This window comes from Biomphalaria glabrata, chromosome 13, assembly GCF_947242115.1.
Source record: "Biomphalaria glabrata chromosome 13, xgBioGlab47.1, whole genome shotgun sequence".
NCBI classification, from domain to species: Eukaryota; Metazoa; Mollusca; class Gastropoda; family Planorbidae; genus Biomphalaria; species Biomphalaria glabrata.
In genome coordinates, this window is record NC_074723.1 from 7740008 (window position 1) to 7760000 (window position 19993).

At 36.3% G+C, this 19993-nt stretch overlaps 1 protein-coding gene across 4 annotated transcripts in view; it reads left to right on the top strand.

Moving 5' to 3' along the window:
• Nucleotides 1–1034: 1034 nt before the first annotated feature.
• The window catches only part of LOC106056055 (beta,beta-carotene 15,15'-dioxygenase-like), a 30047-nt gene continuing 11088 nt past the window's right edge, over nt 1035–19993 (top strand). Inside the window, exons 1-7 of one of the 4 annotated variants that reach the window (XM_056007783.1) lie at nt 1035–1357; nt 7840–7940; nt 9982–10237; nt 11818–11965; nt 14033–14180; nt 16789–16991; nt 18381–18629. In XM_056007783.1, the coding sequence (XP_055863758.1) occupies nt 1206–1357; nt 7840–7940; nt 9982–10237; nt 11818–11965; nt 14033–14180; nt 16789–16991; nt 18381–18629 (1257 nt within the window). In that variant the 5' untranslated portion in view covers nt 1035–1205. Of the gene's footprint in view, nt 1358–3066; nt 3314–5064; nt 5210–7839; nt 7941–9981; nt 10238–11817; nt 11966–14032; nt 14181–16788; nt 16992–18380; nt 18630–19993 lie in introns of those variants that run through there. The other 3 variants (XM_013212623.2, XM_056007781.1, XM_056007782.1) reach the window with 3 other exon arrangements.

The window sequence follows — 19993 nt, forward strand, 5'->3', positions numbered from 1 at the left end:
ATTTTAGTAGTACTTTATTTAAAAGTATACAAAGAAATCAGTTTAAAGAGGGCAAGGACATCTTCTTCTTGAACACTCTCTACGTCATTAGGTATTTGTAAACATAATTCATTGAAGAATTTAAAAGATTAAAGTCAAGGAACAGTTTGCGCGTCGTCTTCTAAGGGCCTATCATTGGAGTATTATAATTTCTAGTAGGTGTATACATTCTCTAAACCAGGACATTCATTCATTCATTTAATAATAATTTTATTTATAAATCGCTGTTAACAAACAAAATGTAGGCTCAATGCGCTGTAATAACATTACAAACACAAACACGACAATAGAAATCAAAAACTAATCTAAAAAAAGTTTTAAACAGGTAGGTCTTAATGCTCTTCTTAAAAGTGGTATAGCATGTTGTCTGTCTGAGATCAATGGGGAGTGAGTTCCAAACCTTTGGTCCGTGCACTGAAAAAGCCCGCAGACCGTAGCTTTTGAGGGAGAAACGTGGCACCACTAAAAGCGTTGAGTCCATTGAGCGTAGGGCTCTATGGGGGACATATGGAGTAATCAGTTCGCTAAGATACAAGGGCATCTTATTGTTATATATACACTGATGACAAAGTGTGGCGACCTTGTAATCGATTCTCGCTTTCACGGGAAGCCAATGGAGCATGCGCAAGAGCGTAGTAGCAGAATCTTGTCTTGTTTTTCTAAGTACTATTCGTGCGGCGTTGTTCTGTATACGTTGCAGTTTGGCTATTTTGTCATCAGGTATACCTGCTAGCACGGCGTTACAGTAGTCAAGGCGGGAGAGTATGAATGTCACAGCTAGCGTTTTTGTTGACTCCGTTGTTAAATATGGTCGGATCTGGCCTAATCTACGCAGCTGCAGATAAAGACCCTTGCAGAGCTGACTTATGTGTGGGTCGAAAGATAGTGTTGAGTCAAAGAAAACTCCAAGATTCCGCACTACATGGACATAAGGAAGCTGGCAGTTCGTAATAAAAAGAGAATCTGTGCTTTCAACTTTCGAGACGTTGCTCCGAGTGCCAATCTTAATTATTTCTGTCTTATCTTCGTTCATCTTGAGCTTATTTTCAACCATCCAATTGCTCACCCTTGCAACGGTACTACTGAATTTCTCTGCCAGATGCGACACCTCTGATGGTACTGAGGAATCGTATAACTGTGAGTCATCGGCAAAGAAATGGTATAGGATGCCGGTTGGCCGTATGACACCGCTGAGTGGATATGTATACATAGTGAACAGTACTGGGCCTAGAACTAATCCCTGGGGTACTCCGTACTTCAAGAGTAAGCGTGTTGATTCTGTTCCGTTAACAACGACACTTTGGGTGCGTTCACTCAGGTAGGATCCAAGCCATTTTATCAAGTAAAATAACCAAGCCATCAGTTGTATAAAAGAAGTATTATCTTTTTTTTTTTTGAAAAAAGTATTTTAAAAATGTTTTTCTTGTGGTTTTAACTGACATTATGCATCTTATAAACATTTATAAAGCGTAACAGCGTAACTGAAGTTACTGTTCTATTATGATCTATTCTGTTCTATTCTGTTCTATTATGATCTATTCTGTTCTATTCTGTTCTATTATGATCTATTCTGTTCTATTCTGTTCTATTATGATCTATTCTGTTCTATTCTGTTCTATTCTGTATTGTTGTAATGAGATTATTTCTACGCGTTTGTATTTTTTAAATTTAATTTTATTCTCTCCTTCTTATATGTGACCAGGGCAGCGAGGGTGTGGTCAACTGCTATTATAATTGTTGAAGTCTAGAGTCTAGATTCTAGATTTACTTTATTATAAATTACATGGCTGATCCAAACTTAAAATACAAATACAATACTAATTGATACAATTATAAGCTTTGTTTTGTTTTTCCAAAGTATCAAATTAAATCATATTCTAATTTAGTTGGCAACATCTGAAGTCCCATTTAGCGTCCTTGACCTTGTTGAGTTGATCGTAATACTCTCCGATTAGAGCTCATCTTGTAAACAAACTCATCAAATCTTGTCTGAAGAGTCTGTGTGGTTCAAGTTAACAATTAGTCATCTTTCTTATAAAATATGAATAAATAAAAAAAAACAATTAAATAATTAATTAGGGGGTAATTTATTAATTTAGTTTGATAAAGAAAAAGGAAAGTAAATCTTACATTAAGCATTAAAAATAATACATAGTTGATCTTCTTAATGTATAGTTTATTTTCAAAGCACTCTTTGTGCTTATTATAAATAAATGTAAAATATATTTACCTTCTGCTAGAGAAAAGATGTGATCTTAAATGTGCAGTTTTCTCCATTAAATAAACTTTTTTTTAATTAAAAAATGTATTTTTAGTATTTTTATATTTTGCTTGTTTCAAGAGTAAAGTAGCAATTATTCATACAACACTGAACCATACTCTTCAAATACAAAAACACAATTTAATAAAATACTCAGAAAGACACAAAGATAATGCCACACTTCTAGTTCCATATGCTAGGACAAATTTGTACAAATACTCTTTCTTCCCTAGTGCTATTAGAGCATGGAATGGGTTGCCTGAGCTAGCCAGGAAAACCAGTGACTTGGCAGAATTTAAGTCTTTGGTTAATATGCATGACTGAATGCATGACGCGTGGGACGTAATCATCTTTTTTTGAAGTAACGTCCGTATTTATATAAGATAAGATAACCCAAATTTAGTAGCTATACGTATTATTTTGTTCTGTTTTTCTGTTCAATTTCAAAATTATGCGAAACATTTACTTGTTTCAGTCAATATTCATGTTGGATTTAGCAGGAAGTGTTTGATATAATAATATGGACGGGGTAGGCATAAGGATTTTAATTAGAAGTAGGCCTATCTTCTTATCTTTTTTTAAAGCCCCCCCCCCTCTCTCTAATATACACACTCGCTTTTCTCTCTGTCCCTATTTCTTTCTCCTGTTCTCTAGTCTTCTCTTTCTCCCAGTCTCTTTCTTTCTCGCGTTATATCGCCGTTTCTCCCTCTCTAATTGGCAGTAACTAATCATGAAGAATAGCCTAAAATTTTCTACAATTGACAATAGTGACAGCTATCTTGGGCAGTCTAGCGAAAACACAATCTACACTTCCGCATACTAATAACACACGTTCAATTGAGCTGGAGGAAGGGAGGTAACCTTCCTGTTTTGATCCTATCTCAACACTCGCTAAACCTTATAGCGTAGAATCGGATTCTTTCTCCCGCTCGAAGCTTACATGTTGATATCAAAACAACTCTCTCGATGGGCCAAATACTACAAAGACTGTGCAAGAGTTTTCTCTAGAAGACGGTAAAATTTATTTTACATTTATTTATAATGAGCACAAAGAGTGCTTTGAAAATAAACTATACATTAAGACGATCAACTGTGTATCATTTTAAATGCTTAATGAACAACAATGTTTAATTCAATAGAGCGATCTTATGATTGCAAACGTTCCTAGACTAGCTGACTTATCTATCTAATTATCTTATATGATACAGACGTTACTTCAAAAAAGAAGATTATTACGTCACTACGCGCCATGCATTTAGTCATGCCTATTAACCAATGACCTATAAATTCTGTCAAGTCACTGGTTTTCCCGGCTAGCTCAAGCTACCCATTCCATGCTCTAATAGCGCTAAAGAAGAAGGAGCATTTGAACAAATTTGTCCGAGCATATGTCTTTCTGAGTATTTTATTAAGTTTTGTTTTTGTATTTGAAGATACCCCCCCCCCTCAAACCACCACTTAAAATTAAATTACTTGGCAACTATTATTTGTTAAACCATTGATAATTTAATGACAATACTATAAGTGAGGGACAATATATACAATAATGACATGTAGTCGTTGTAGCACTATTTAAAATAGCTGTCTTGGAATTGGCCACTGCAAGTCGATTATTTATTCATTTTTCTAGAAAAAGAAACCAACGACAATCGTTTCTTTTTTATTGGAAATTTCCTTAAAAATTGCAAATGAATATTTTCCTAGAAATGCGTATACTGCTGTCCGTCTCTATCAGAAGTCAAAAGCAATATTGATAGATTAGAATAGCACATCTAGAACTGCTCGTGTTCGCGTGTGTGATGTGTCTGTCTGTCTGCTTATATGTTTCTATTTAAGAATTGAAGTTTTCTTTACGTCTTATGCAATGGTCTATTACAAGGGCTTTTCAATAGGTATCAAACATGTGTCCCGCTGCCCTCGTGAGAGCTCTGAAACTGTCTGTTTCAGAGGCAATATGCTGCCAGTTATTTTCTCTATGCAGTGAGGGCAAAATGGTGCCTGGGTTGATCTTTATAGCGTTTACGGGATGCACCTCTGTTACGCCACCCTCTTTTAAGCTCGCCAAAATATATAAAGTCTAGCCTGTATCGGGATCACATCCATTTCCATGTTAATAAAAAAAAATCTTTATACTACTAGACATTGTCTACAAATCCAAATCACTAAATTTAGAAAGCCTTCAGGATAGAAGACTTTTAAGTAGCAATTATACATAAAACACCGAATCATAATCTTTAAATACAAAAACAAAATCAAATAAAATATTCAGAAAGACACAAAGATAAAGGCACATTCTTTGTTTCATATGCTTGGGCAAATTCATATAGATGCTCCTTCTTCCCTAGTGCTATTAGAGTATGGAATGGGTTGCCTGAGCCAGCCAGGAAAAACCATGACTTGGCAGAATTTAAGTCATTGGTTAACATGCCTGACTAGATTGACTTAGGAACACGCGTAGGACGTAGTCATCTTCTTTTTTTGAAGTAACGTCTGTATTTTATAAGTTAAGGAAGATGAGATATGAATATAAACTGAGGACTACTAGAGATCTTAGCAGACAAACTAAACAACATTATGAACGCCATAGAGAATTATTATTTTTGACAATGAAATAAAACAAATTGGATAGTACTGTAAAAGGAGACGAGAAATTTGCTTGTACGGTGCTAAAAGGTGCGCAAACCTTATTCATGATTCAACACTGCCTATATTTTGCACACCGGATACACCTTATAACTTGCTTTTTTGAAAATCTCTATTTAGCTCCCTTTTTAACATACGGATGTCAAAGGCATGAGCGGAAATGTAAAACACAGATAGCCATCAAACTTTGATCTATAAGTTAGTACAAACAAATGTATGAACAGCCAACAGTAGACAAGTTTGAAATGATATCATTTGACTGCTGAGGTAGATCTATTGTGACATTAGAATAGAATAAATCTAAATAGTAATAAAATAGATGTTTTGTTTTCATTAAAGTTTAAAGTATGCTAGTTTATTAAGAAAAGATTCTATTTCCCGAAAAGGATAATCTATTCAAGACTATTCTAGATCTAGATAGATCTAGATTCTAAATGTAGATTTAGAGCTATCTAAAATTATTCTTTGGTTTATAAATAGACCCAGAACTAGTTCATTAACATCGACTTTGATTATAGGCCGATCTACTTGTCTGCATCCGTTGCAGCAAAATTTATTGGTCGAGGCTTGGTTGGCTTAGTCATTTGAGAAGCTTGGTTTGCTTAGTCATTTGAGAAGCTTGGTTGGCCTAGTCACTCGAGAAGCTTGGTTGGCCTAGTCACTCGAGAAGCTTGGTCGGCCTAGTCACTCGAGAAGCTTGGTTGGCCTAGTCACTCGAGAAGCTTGGTTGGCCTAATCTCTTGAGAAGCTTGGTTGGTCTAGTCACTCGAAAAGCTTGGTTGGCTTAGTCACTCAAGAAGCTTGGTTGGCCTAGTCACTCAAGAAGCTTGGTTGGCCTAGTCACTCGAGAAGCTTGGTTGGCCTAGTCACTTGAGATTGGTTGGCCTAGTCACTTTATACAATGCTATCCTTTAATCTTCGGAATCGAAGACAATACCTTAGGTCATGTTGGATGCGTGGTCGAGAGGCTAAGTACGCTTGAACTTGGCTTGGCTAACCTATGAAAGTGGAACGAGGTTCGACGCTCGACTCGAGCAGAGTTATTTTTACTGAGCGCCTAAAGACAGCACGGAAAAACCTTCTCCCAGATACCCCCTCCCCCCACCAGTCCACAAATGAGATTGGACCAAAAGCGGTCTGAGCATGCTATAAGCATGAAAGTAGCGCTATATAAAAGCTATAATAATAATAATTATAAGTCCACAAACATAGGCCTATCATGAAACTACTATCTTCTGTACTGTATATCTACATCCAGTATTGTAATCTAGACTGCTGTCTTATGTTGCCTCTTCTGTATCGGTATGATACAGGCTTTCTCTATGTAGATTCTTCCCGGGGAAGGGGGGAATCGGTGTTTTTTATTTTATCAGTTATAAATTAGTTATTAGATTGATAACTTCGCTGCTACAAAACATTATCTGCTTCACAAAGAAGGAATTTAAAAAAAAAACACACAAAAAAAAAACGAACTTTTTTTTATTTTACTTGCAAGTTTTCTGTCCTGAAGCGTCTCTAAATTTAGTGATTTTACTAATAGTGCTACAATGCAAATATTCGGATAATTTGTGTATTGATCTAGTATTGTTTTAAATAAATGATCTCAACGCCGAGTCAAATAGCTCATCATTTATGGAGCTACACTTTCGAACAATGCCTTCAGGCTTGTTTACATTTTTTTTTCTATCACTGTCATGAAATTTAAGACAGTGAACTGAGTCTAGATCTCTAAATGAATGGCTGCCTGGTCGTGTGATATGCCCTCCGGATTGTCGTGACGATGCTTCCGAGTTCAAACCCTCCCCGCTCCCCTCTCCTGTCGTTCTGCAACACGTCTGGGCTAGGACGTAATAATCGAAGCGTGTACTCTAATCAAAAGAACGATAACCATGTCTTACATATTGCAGCACGAGTTATTGGGGACACACACGTCCGCCAACACAAACAAACACTCACAATTAGACACAATGATCGATCGTTGATATTAACACAGGGAGAAGACAAGCTTCATTTGGAAACCACAGCGCAGCAAATCTTGCATCTGGAAATCGTTATTTTAACTTTGCAGTGTAACAACTAATCTCAGACAGACTAGTTATTTAAATTCTCCATTTTTTTCCCGTGGTCCACGGTTAACGAGGGTGTCATGTGGTCAGCACAACGACCTTTACGAACTGGGTGGACTCAGAGGCCCCCCCAAAAGATTCCGTGTGTAAAAATCACAGCCTTCACCAAGATTCGAACCCTAGACCCCCGGTTCGGAAGTTAAGTGCTTTACCACTCAGCCACTGCGCCTCCTGAATGCTACTTACTAAGAGAAATATGCGCCGTGGACCCAAGAAAGTATTTTAGAAGCTCAAAAGCGCTTGTTGCGAAGAGTAGGCCCCAAGTCCTTCGTAGATTTTCTTTTTAGCCGACATAAAGTAAAAGTGCGAGTTTCGCCGTTAATAACTTGAATGCTGCGCGCTAGGTAGGTCTAGACGTGAATGAGAGAGAAAGAGAGAGAGAGAGAACGTTCTGTTTGGTTTTGTACACAAAGTCAATATCATAACATCGTGGAGAAGGTTAAAATAACATGTGTATTAGTTTAATTTCTGAACATGCGCAACAAGGCATCACTGTAAACTTCAACTTGACTACATGTTTGTTTAGGATAAGTACAGGATATTTACTTATAATTTTACCTACCTATACTATTGTCTACCTGTCTATAAACTTACCACCTACCTGACTACCATCCTATGTATCTACCTATGTACCTATCTACCCTCGGAGATATATCTTATTTCCTTTATTATGTATCTTTTTACCTTCCTACCTATTTATATATGCACCTATTTTCCTGTAATTAACTACCTAAGTAATAGAAATGCATGTTCTATTATGTTATTCATCAGGAAAGTCTTCATGGCGGGAGCCAAGAAACTGAAACTTCCTCAATACTTTGATTTGGACTCGTCTTCAGATTTCAATGCGCCGATTGAGGCACCTGTTACTGGTAAGGACTCTAATCGTCTGTTTTTGTAGACCAAATCACTATTAGCGTTGTTTACTATTGCCTTTTCGTTATTACTTTTTCCACCTTTTTAATTAATTATCGCATGTTTGAAATAGTTGACTATGTTTGCCTGTTTGAAATAACTGACTATGTTTACCTGTTTGAAATAGTTGACTATGTTTGCCTGTTTGAAATAACTGACAATGTTTGCCTGTTTGAAATAGTTGACTATGTTTGCCTGTTTGAAATAGTTTACTATGTTTTCCTGTTTCAAATAGTTGACTATGTTTGCCTGTTTGAAATAGTTGACTATGTTTACCTGTTTGAAATAGTTGACTATATTTGCCTGTTTGAAATAGTTGACTATGTTTACCTGTTGAAAATAGTTGACTATGTTTGCCTGTTTGAAATAGTTGACTATGTTTGCCTGTTTGAAATAGTTGACTATGTTTGCCTGTTTGAAATAGTTGACTATGTTTACCTGTTGAAAATAGTTGACTATGTTTACCTGTTTGAAATAGTTGACTATGTTTACCTGTTTGAAATAGTTTACCTGTTGGAAATAGTTGACTATGTTTACCTGTTGAAAATAGTTGACTATGTTTACCTGTTTGAAATAGTTGACTATGTTTACCTGTTTGAAATAGTTGACTATGCATGCCTGTTTGAAATAGTTGACTATGTTTACCTGTTTGAAATAGTTGACTATGCATGCCTGTTTGAAATAGTTGACTATGTTTGCCTGTTTGAAATAGTTGACTATGTTTGCCTGTTTGAAATAGTTGACTATGCATGCCTGTTTGAAATAGTTGACTATGTTTGCCTGTTTGAAATAGTTGACTATGTTTGCCTGTTTCCGAGTTGGGACTCGGCTCTCTTCCATCCTGTCTAGTCCTGCAGGAGGTGTGAACTAGAACGAGCTAATTGCCATTTCTTTTTTTGAAGAAACGAACGAAAGCTTCTATCAACTTACTCTGTCTGTCTGTCTGTCTGTCTGGTAAAAAGTTTGTACACATTATTTCTCTAACACCCGTTCAGAGATCAAGTTCTATACTTTGCACTAATATTCATCGGTATAGACAAGACATTAATCAATAAAAAAAAATTAACCAATTAGTCAATTAATTTGCTGATAATTAATTTTTTTTTTGATACCAAGAAGGGAAATTATTCCTTTATTCATAGATATAGGCTAAATGTGTAGAGTTTCGTCCCCTTTACATAATTGAATACTATTTCTCCCACACCTATTCTCGTGTCAAGTTTAAACTTTAACCAACTATTTATTGTACCTAACAAAACATGAATCAATTAATATTTGGTTTGTTTCATTGCTAAGCCCCCTCATAACTCAATAGGCTAAAATTATAAGACCGTTTTCATTAAAAGCAAAACAAAAAACAACAAAACAGTTTAGTAATGAAAAAAAAGTACAATAACTACACAGACAGTCGTACAAAGTAAAAGAATGAAAGGGAAAAAAAGTTTCCTGCAGTAAAAGAAAGTTTTGGTTCCCTAGAGTCAATCTTCCCTTTTTTAAATACTCTTTTAAATACAATAAAAATAGTGTAAATATTATAATATGGTCCGATCCTATTTGCGGACTACTAAGGATTACGGTTTGCGGGTTTTCTCGGTGCATGGACCAAAGGTTCTCAACTTGCTCCCCCTTGATCTCGACAAACAACATGCTTCACTACATTCAAGAAGAACATGAAGACTTGTCTGTTCAAAACTTTTGTAGACTAGTTTGTTAATAAACTCTTTTGTGTTGATGTCTTTTATGTTAGTATAGCGCCGTGAGCCTACCTTATGTTTGTTGGTAACCCTTTATATATTAAATTATTATTTATTATTTTTATTATTAAATTTTGTGTAAGAAAATACGTTTTTTTTCCCGCTATGTGGGATATCCATTCTAATCCATTCTAGCAATCTTTTATGAGCGAACTGTGGCATTCTCAACGCAATCTCGTGTTTAAAAATAATAGATTTACACATGTCACATAAATCAAAAGTGGTATTCTAACTTTTTGCTTAGGTCGTTTACCTGGCTGGCTGTGCGGGTCGCTCTATCGCAACGGAAGTGGCATTTACAGGATTAAAGAGACGACGTGGAAACATGCATTTGACGGCCTGGCTGTTCTTCACCGCTGGACAATTAAAGACGGCAATGTGACCTACATGTCATCTGTGCTGGACTCAGACCACTATAAGAAGTGTATTAAGTTCGACAGGCTAGTTGGCGGTAACTTTGGTACTACATTCCCTGACCCTTGCCAAAGTATTTTTAAAAGGTGAGAGCTAAAGAACACTTATTTGTTATGGAAACTGCAAAATCAAGGGAGGTAACTCAATGAGGATTAATAGTAAGAAACCATGTTAATTTATAAGTAACGACAAAAATGCATACAGTCACTACAAACAGTGAGCACAAACGGAGGTAACACAAACGGAGTCTAGAATCCATAGTTCCATCAGTCATTTCTAGCAAATCTTGCTCAGACCAATGATAACCTTCCCCGTATCAATCCAGTTCTCACAGTTCAAAGGACGGCTCTTTTCAGAGGCGGCTTAAGGGGTGTCAAGTGTGGCAACCGTACCAGAGGGGGCCCCGCAAAAGCAGAAATTATCTAGATTGTTGATTTTTCCGTGCAAAATGTTTCCTGAATCAGTAAGTTACGTTGACTATCAGAGGGCTGGGGACAAAATCATGCCAGCTTGTTACCTGCAGAACAAGTACGTAGTCAAACGGCCAATAGTACAGTACCAACGTAAGGCTCTATGTTTTGTAACAATAAGACGAACGAGGTAGTAGAGCCTTATTCAAGTGAGCCTGTCCGTTAGCGTGATGTGGCACGGTATAAATAGTCTACGCTTACGGCTCACTGGCCAATTATTTACACTCGCCCGCCCCCCCCCCCCCCCCCCCCGCGAATGACACTTGCCCAGGGCTCCGCGAAAGACACTTACCCTGCCCCCCCCCCCCCCCCCGAGTGACACTCGAGATCAGGGCATGAATCACGGACCCTCCACTTAGACTCATTTCACAACTTATATCCAGGGGCGGACTAGGTGTTAAGATCGGCCTGGACATTTCTATACTATCCGGCCCTCAAATTGTATATCATATGATGGACATCCAATTCTAGGTCGACCTGCCCTCCAAATCATTCTGTTAAGTTTGATAATGTATCGATAACTGAACGCATGCAAACAATGAACTCATAATCTTTATAAGAAATATAGGCCTTGTGTTGCTTTTTAATCGCTAAGTATGTAGGTCCTAAAATGATGACGCCTACTAGTAGCACTGTCTACGGATATATGCTATTACATTATTTCGGAAAATGTAAAAGATTTTTTTAAAACACGACTCTCTGAGGGCCCCTTTTACAAGAGAAAACCTTTAACAAGTTAATACGTTTTATGGTGGCATTCATAAGGCCCTTTTGAGTACCGGCCCACCGGGCATTGCCCAAATGCCCGTATAGCCAGTACGCCCCTGCTCATATCCCGATTCAAATATGCAAACCAGGACCGAATTTAAATAGGTTAGAGGGAGAGGGACTGAGCAGGACTTGGTGGGAGCCACTATCTTCTAGTGAAGAATTAAAAAAAAAAAGCACCTAGTTAATGTCGTTGAAGTTATGGGGAAGACACTTTACAGTATTTCTACATTTAGTCCCATATCTTATGTGCATCCAGGACGTAATTATTTTCTCTTTGAACCAACGTCTGTAATCTATAAGATAAGAGAGCGTTCTATCCCTTACAAACGACATTTCTTAAAGAGTAGATTGATTTATGTAAATTATAACATCAGCAGCGAACCCGGCCGTACGAGTGTTGATTAATCATTGCTTTCCCACTTAAGATTTTTCAGCCGCTTTATCCCTACGCCACCTGACAAGTCGGACAACACGGCGGTCAGTTTGATGCAGTACGGAGATCGACTGCTGGCCCTGACTGAGACAACTGCCATCAACGACATCAATCCAGACACTTTAAAAAAGAAAGGTCAGGTAAGTGCCCCGTGCAACTCCTTTCGTGGCAAAAATAAAGTCACCATCAGGGCCGGATTCACGAAAGCTGTTACACATAGCCTCATCTCAAAGGAGATCCTCCACATGGTACAAAATTTACAAATAAGAAATATGAATACAGATTTCATATATATATATATATATATATATATATATATATATATATATATATATATATATATATATATATATATATATATATATTTATATATATTTATATATATATATAAAGAGATAGATAGATAGATAGATAGATAGACAGATAGACAGACAGACAGACAGATAGACAGATAGATAGATAGATAGATAGATAGATAGATAGATAGATAGATAGATAGATAGATAGATAGATAGATAGATAGACAGCGGTGGTACTTATCAATGGGGACCAGGTAGGAGGTCTTGGGCAGGAACAGACTGAGACAATGACTCACGTCTTGCTCTACTGTCATTCGCTAGTTTACTCAGTATTTACATGTTTATCTGTGAAGTATTATATTTGTTTTGCATCCTGCAAACATTTCCACTGAATAAAATTAAAAGGATGATCTGTAACTTCGGAATAAAGTAAAATGGCAGTTGTTATGATTACTTTGTCGACGCAGATTGTTTAAAGCACCACCTGTTGCAAAGCTTGACCTAGTAAACAATGCCAAACTTTGGTATCTATCTGGTAGATCAACATCTAAAACTGCAATACTGTACCAAATAAACAGTGCATACCGACAAATCCTGTTAGAATGCTATTATCTATGCTTCTCACAAATATAACCAGCTATGCAGTTGTCAGAATTTTACCCCCTTAATGAAAAATCTTCAATTTATCTTGCATTTAAAAAAAAATATTCTTCTTCTGTAACTTAACATTTCAATTTAGATATAGATCAATAGTTATTCTGGCATTATTGAAAACATAAACGATACGTGTATAGTTGACAGCTGAGCGTTTGCTGTTAGTACACACTATAGGATGTATACACCTATCTACGCATAACAAAACACTTATACGTTTTCTCATTTTTTAAGTTGTAGGCATTCTAATCTCTTCTAATCTAATCTCTTCTAATCTAATCTCTTCTAATCCAATCTCTTCTAATCTAATCTCTTCTAATTTAATCTCTTCTAATCTAATCTTTCTATGGACATTAACTAGCATTTTTTAAAATTCATTCTTCTACTGTAACTTTAAATTTCAATTTATATTTATTTTATGAATTGTGCAAATTGCACAGATTCACTGTCAGCAAACAAGTCAGCTCGAATTTAATCTGGGTAAAGAAATTCATAGTTTCCAGGCAGATTCAAATCTAAGTTCCCTCAGTAAAGAAGTCAAGTAATCTACGTCAATAAGTCACATGTCCCATGCTAAGCCACACTTTTCACCCGCAATTATCCGCATGTCCCATTTATAAAAAAAAAATGATGTTTAAAAAAAACAAAACATGAAAACATACAAAATACTTTTAAGAATACTAAGCATATATTAAGTGTACTTGTATCAATTAGTTTGGATCAGTCGTGAATAAATTTGTAATAGATCTAAACTAACAATAATAAATCTATGCGATTAGAATTTTTTTTATCAATAGTTTTTGTCTAGAGCTATTTCACTTTTTTTTTAGCTTTTTCAATGAGCTATGATCCTATCACTTGTCTGGAACAGGTGGGGGGGGGGGGGGGGGAGTGTATGTGCAAATGTTACCGTTTTCGCTTTGTAAGTGCATAAAAGGGCTCAAGCCTCCTCAAGGGAACTAATTTTAACTTTACCACCACATCTGTCATGTGCCATTTCTTTTGCTTGTTCGATTAATTAAATAATTTTTTTAATTGATTTTTTTTGTCAGGTACAAGTAATAAATGTGCAAAATTTCAGCTTTATTAAATATTAGGTTTTGGAGAAATAACGTGTGCAAACTTTTTAGCAGACAGGCGCAGAATGAGTTGATATAAACTTTGTAATAAAGAAGATTCGTTAGGACTTCAGTAATGCTCAATGTAGACGTCACTCGCTCTATCGTTTTTGAAATACTAACTTCTTCCCAACAGGTAGACCTTCAGAGCAGCCTAGTCATCCATATGGGCACAGCACACCCTCATGTGGAGAAAGATGGTTCCTTCCTTTACTACGGCACCAACATGGGCTGCAAAAAAACGTACAACTTCATCCATGTTCCCGTGCCGCAACCTGAAGAACGTACGTGGAACAATGTCTTTGTGGTGATTCCTGTACTCTCCTTTCATCATGTCGAGTTCCTATTATCAGTATCTAATAAATATATCGCAGCTTTTGCTGTGTCAGACATTGTGTAAATTTTAAATACATCGTTAAATAGGGTATATGTCATTTAATAATGAAATTAAAAAAAAGAAATGTAAATAGAAGTATGTTCTCTCTATAGATAAACTAGTAATACACACCGACTCCTCATTGACGTTTGTCTAGGCTATACATGACTAGTGTAGGTATGTTCCTCCTTTAGTATTATTTTATCACGTCCAATACAACGTTCCGTATTTTAACGCTCCCCTTCGACATACTCATTAGCCCGTGAATTCTAGTACCTGATACTCTTTCTCTTTTTCTATCTCTTCCTTATTCTTCTCTTCCTTCTCTTCTTCTTCTTCTCTAATTCTCTTTCTCTCTCTCTCTTCTTCTTCTCTCTCCTTCTCTTTTTCTCTCCCTTATTCTCTCTTCCTTCTCTTCTTCTCTATCTCATTCTCTTTCTCTCTCTTCTTCTCTCTCATTCTCTTTCTCTCTCTTCTTCTCTCTCCTTCTCATTCTCTCTCTTCTTCTCTCTCCTTCTCTTTCTCTCTATTCTCTCTCTTTCTCTTTCTCTCTCTCTTATTCTCTCTTCATTCTCTTCTTCTCTCTCCTTCTCTTTCTCTCTCTTCTTCTCTATCCTTCTCTTTCTCTTTCTCTCTCTTTCTATTTCTCTCTCTCTTCTTCTCTCTTCCTTCTCTTCTTCTTCTCTCTCCTCCTCTTTCTCTCTCTCCTTCTCAATCCTTCTCTTTCTCCTCTTCTTCTCTCTCCTTCTCTTTCTCTCTCTTCTTCTCTCTCCTTCTCTTATTCTCTCTTCCTTCTCTTCTTCTTCTCTCATTCTCTTTCTCTCTCTTCTTCTCTCTTCTTCTCATTCTATCTCTTCTTCTCTCTCCTCCTTCTCGTCTTCTTCTCTCTCTTTCTCTCTCTCTTATTCTTTCCTCCTTCTCGTCTTCTTCTCTTTCTTTCTCTTTTTCTCTCTCTTATTCTCTCTTCCTTCTCTTCTTCTTCTCTCTCCTCTTCTTTCTCTCTCTTCTTCTCTATCCTTCTCTTTCTCCTCTTCTTCTCTCCTTCTCTTTCTCTCTCTTCTTCTCTCTCCTTCTCTTTCTCTCTTCCTCTTATTCTCTCTCCTTTTCTATCCTTCTCCCTCTTCTCTTTCTCTCCCACTTCCCTTCTCATCCTGGAACCTCTTCTCCCCTTATTTTTTTTTTGACTCGTAATTTCTTAGTATCACATTTCGCTCTCCCCCCCCCCCCCTTCCCTTTTCAAAGTAAGTCTTACGATCAAGGACTTTTCTTTGGCTTCCCAATTCAATATCCAAATATTTTAATAGGCTCTATGTTACTTCTCGACCCACTCCCCTCACAAACCGTATAAGGCAAAAAAATCCTCCCCAAAACAAACACTTTCAAAAAGGCTTTACATTCACAGAACAAGTTTTTTTATTATTTTTGATTATAGATTAAGTATTAATATAGATCTAGTTGATTTTTAAAAAATCTAATTATACATTTTATATTGTAGTAATTTATCCACACGGCTGATTTAGGCAACCCTTTCCATGCTGTTATGGCAATAGACAAAGAAGGGGCACTTAGTCTAAGCACTGGGAATAAGAAAACGTAGCATTATCTTTGTGTCTTGAACAGTATTTTATTTGGTTCTCTTTGTGTACTATGTGACATATTGTTTTTATTTATTATTGCTATGTGACTAAGTAGTCTTCTGTCATATGGCATTACTATAGTCAAATATGAATAGAAATGTGTTAGAAATTTCATGGCTCTTTTTTTTGGACCTCCGTTGTAGTTTCTTCATATATATATATATATATATATATATATATATATATATATATATATATATATATATATATATATATATATATCAAGAGAGAGAGAGAGAGAGAAAGAAAGATAGATAGATAGATAGGTCAAATTGCATTTCAGTTTTATTACAAAACCTCTATTCAATTCGAATCTTCGTGGAACCTGGGACCTGCCTGGATCTCAAAAGATAACTCTACCGATTTTCCTAGAAATTTGACAGTTGCTGTATATAGTTGGGAAAGGAATTAAAAGCTCGTTGGCCACTTTGGAAAAAAAAAAAAAAAACTAGTTTGACCGTTGTAATTTTTTCAAAGTTAAAAAAAGAACGAGAACATTATTTATCTTAAACGAACATTATTCATTTAAGAGTTTCATAACATAATGTTCAAGAACATTGTCCGCACCGTTATAATATTATAAAGTGTAGTTGATTTATACATTCCCTTGGCTAGGATTTTGTATCAAGTGTGAGTGTGGGGGGTGGGTGGGGGAGTATATTAAGACCGGCAAAGAGATTTTCTTAAAAAAAATATCTATCATTTATTAGTTATCTAGATTACAATTTTACACTCTATAAATTTTGTCTTTAAAAAAAATATGTGTAAAAAGTTTTCTTGTTTTATGTTTGATTGTAAAAAAATCTTTAAAAAACAACACATAATGCATTGTTTAATTAAAAAGAAACATATACACCAATTATTCCCCTTGGTTTACAGCTCTTTTTAAAAATGCCAAGATCCTGGCTACAATTCCCAGCCAATGGAAAGGGGGCATCAGTTACATCCATTCGTTTGGAATGACAGAAAAATACATTGTCCACTTTGAAAATCCATTGGTCATTAACGGCTGGAAAATTTTGACGCTGCACATGAAGATGACCAGCATAGAGAATGCCATGAACAGCATGCCGGAACATCCGGTCAGTGGGAGGTACTTAGGTTAAGTCGATAACATTTAATGCGTGCGCAAAATGTCCTGAAAATTACCGAAATTTTAGAAATATTAATAAAATAATGTTACGTTTATGTATCCATTGCACTCATTCATTATTACCTCACTACTCTTTCTCTCTCTCTCTCTCTGTCTTCTCTCTGTCTTCTCTCTCTCTTCTCTATCTCTTCTCTCTCTCTCTCTTCTCTCTCTCTCTCTCTCTTTTCTCTCTCTGGATACAGCTGCCTTCACTAGTTACATACTCTCTTTCTTCTCTTTCTCTCTCTCTGGATACAGCCGGCTTCGCTGGACACATGATTTCTCTCTCTCTCTCACTGCTCTCTCTCACTCTCTCTCTCTCTCTCTCTCTATCTATTTATCTATCTGTCTATCTATCTAACTAACTATCTATCTATCAATCTATCTATCCATATATCTATCTATCACAGCCCTACCCCCATCATCACCTGTGGGAAGTGTGGGCTTTAATGTAATAATCTTAAAATGAATCAAATCTGAAGGATCATCCTAATCATGTAAAACAAAACTGTGTGTATCCAAAAATGTTCTTGGAATCAAACAAAAAACACCAACAAAACGCAATCAAGTGATGTCAAGTTGTCTAGTCCACACGTGACAGTGAAGAAAAGCACCTATCCATTGGCTCTTTAAATGTTAATAATGCGAGGGGACTGGGAAACATAAGGCTTACACAATACCTTTACAATATGACAACTAACAAATACAAACACCCACACACACGCGCACACACACAAACCTGAAATGTACAGATATCCAGAAACTTATAAAATAACTGCCATTAAATTCAACTATACTGTTGCATTTTACGTCTTGAGAGACAATCTTTTCCATTATCAGAATAGACGAGTTCACTATTAAACTATATCTATGTTATTATTCAGCTGCCAATCAAGTAAGCTCATATTGTATATAAGCATGATCCAATCAGTGTTTCTCTGAGAGAGTCTATACGTGTGTTTCAGTTTCGCTTTTGAAAAAGACACTGTAAGTACGACACTAGTCAGTTTTGAAACAAGAAGACTCAAAAAAAGGATTGTAGTAATTCATTCGTATCAATGAGAAGTTGACATTTTGCATGTTTTAGACAAGTTTCAAACTTTTGTCTATTTTACATGTGTCGGATGTTCCCTTCGATTTGAAGATTATTACATCCTAGCCCAAACCTCCCGCAGGACGACGGGTAAAGGCAGCGGGCAGGGTTGTAACCCGGAACCTTCGGGTCGGCATTCAAGAGCGCAAACCGCATTACCAGGTGGTCAGCCATGAATGAATCTAGCAGCTACAAATTTGCAAAAAGGCGACTGAAATAAACGTTTTTTGTTTTATATATTTTTAGATCAACGTGGTAGTTATTGCCAAGGCAACGGGCAAGAAAGTCCCCGTGACCTACCAGGCCCCTCATGGGTTCGTCTTCCATTTCATCAACTGCTACGAGGAGCAGGAACACATTGTCTGTGACGTCTGCTTGTACAAAGACGCCCAAATCGTGAAAGAACTCTACCTGGAGTCACTTTGTGACAAGGAGTATAGCATCGTCTCCAACCCGTGCTTCGCCAGATTTGTTCTGCCATTAGGTGTAGATGAGGTGAGTTTCTTTTGATTTTTTTGTGTGTCATGAGTCCAGTCTGTAACCTATTTCGATCATTTTCTGGAAGCGAGGTCAAGTCAGTGCTACTGTCCAGCGTAAACAAGTTAATTTTAGGGATCCAATCAAAGAAAGAAGTTAAGGGAAAAAATAGCATACGTCAGCTTCTAGAAGGTCAAAGTTACTAAAATAATTAGGGGAGAAGTTTCCACGATTCTGGAATGTACGATTAAGAAAGGTATAAATTAGGGGAAAGTCAGTTAGACGGGGTCCTCGCATAATAGTGGTTCTTGTAGAGCGATGGTCCTCGCTTGGTCCTCGCTTAGTAATGGTTTGATAGAGTTCTAAGTTTTGTGATATTAGCGTGTCCATTAAATAGAGTTTTATTAGTTGAAGTGATATTTGTTGAAGTGATATGAGTTGAAGTGATATGAGTTGAAGTGATATGAGTTGAAGTGATATGAGTTGAAGTGATATTTGTTGAAGTGATATGAGTTGAAGTGATATGAGTTGAAGTGATATGAGTTGAAGTGATATGAGTTGAAGTGATATGAGTTGAAGTGATATGAGTTGAAGTGATATGAGTTGAAGTGATATGAGTTGAAGTGATATGAGTTGAAGTGATATGAGTTGAAGTGATATGAGTTGAAGTGATATGAGTTGAAGTGATATGAGTTGAAGTGATATGAGTTGAAGTGATATGAGTTGAAGTGATATGAGTTGAAGTGATATGAGTTGAAGTGATATGAGTTGAAGTGATATGAGTTGAAGTGATATGAGTTGAAGTGATATTTGTTGAAGTGATATTTGTTGAAGTGATATGAGTTGAAGTGATATGAGTTGAAGTGATATGAGTTGAAGTGATATGAGTTGAAGTGATATGAGTTGAAGTGATATGAGTTGAAGTGATATGAGTTGAAGTGATATGAGTTGAAGTGATATGAGTTGAAGTGATATGAGTTGAAGTGATATGAGTTGAAGTGATATGAGTTGAAGTGATATGAGTTGAAGTGATATGAGTTGAAGTGATATGAGTTGAAGTGATATGAGTTGAAGTGATATGAGTTGAAGTGATATGAGTTGAAGTGATATGAGTTGAAGTGATATGAGTTGAAGTGATATGAGTTGAAGTGATATGAGTTGAAGTGATATGAGTTGAAGTGATATGAGTTGAAGTGATATGAGTTGAAGTGATATGAGTTGAAGTGATATGAGTTGAAGTGATATGAGTTGAAGTGATATGAGTTGAAGTTACCTTAATTGAAGTTACAGTAGTTGAAAATTTGAATCAAAAGTTATTAGTATAAGAAAGTTGGAGATGTGTTATTAAAGAAGTTTTAGAGAAAATACAGAGATGTTTCTTT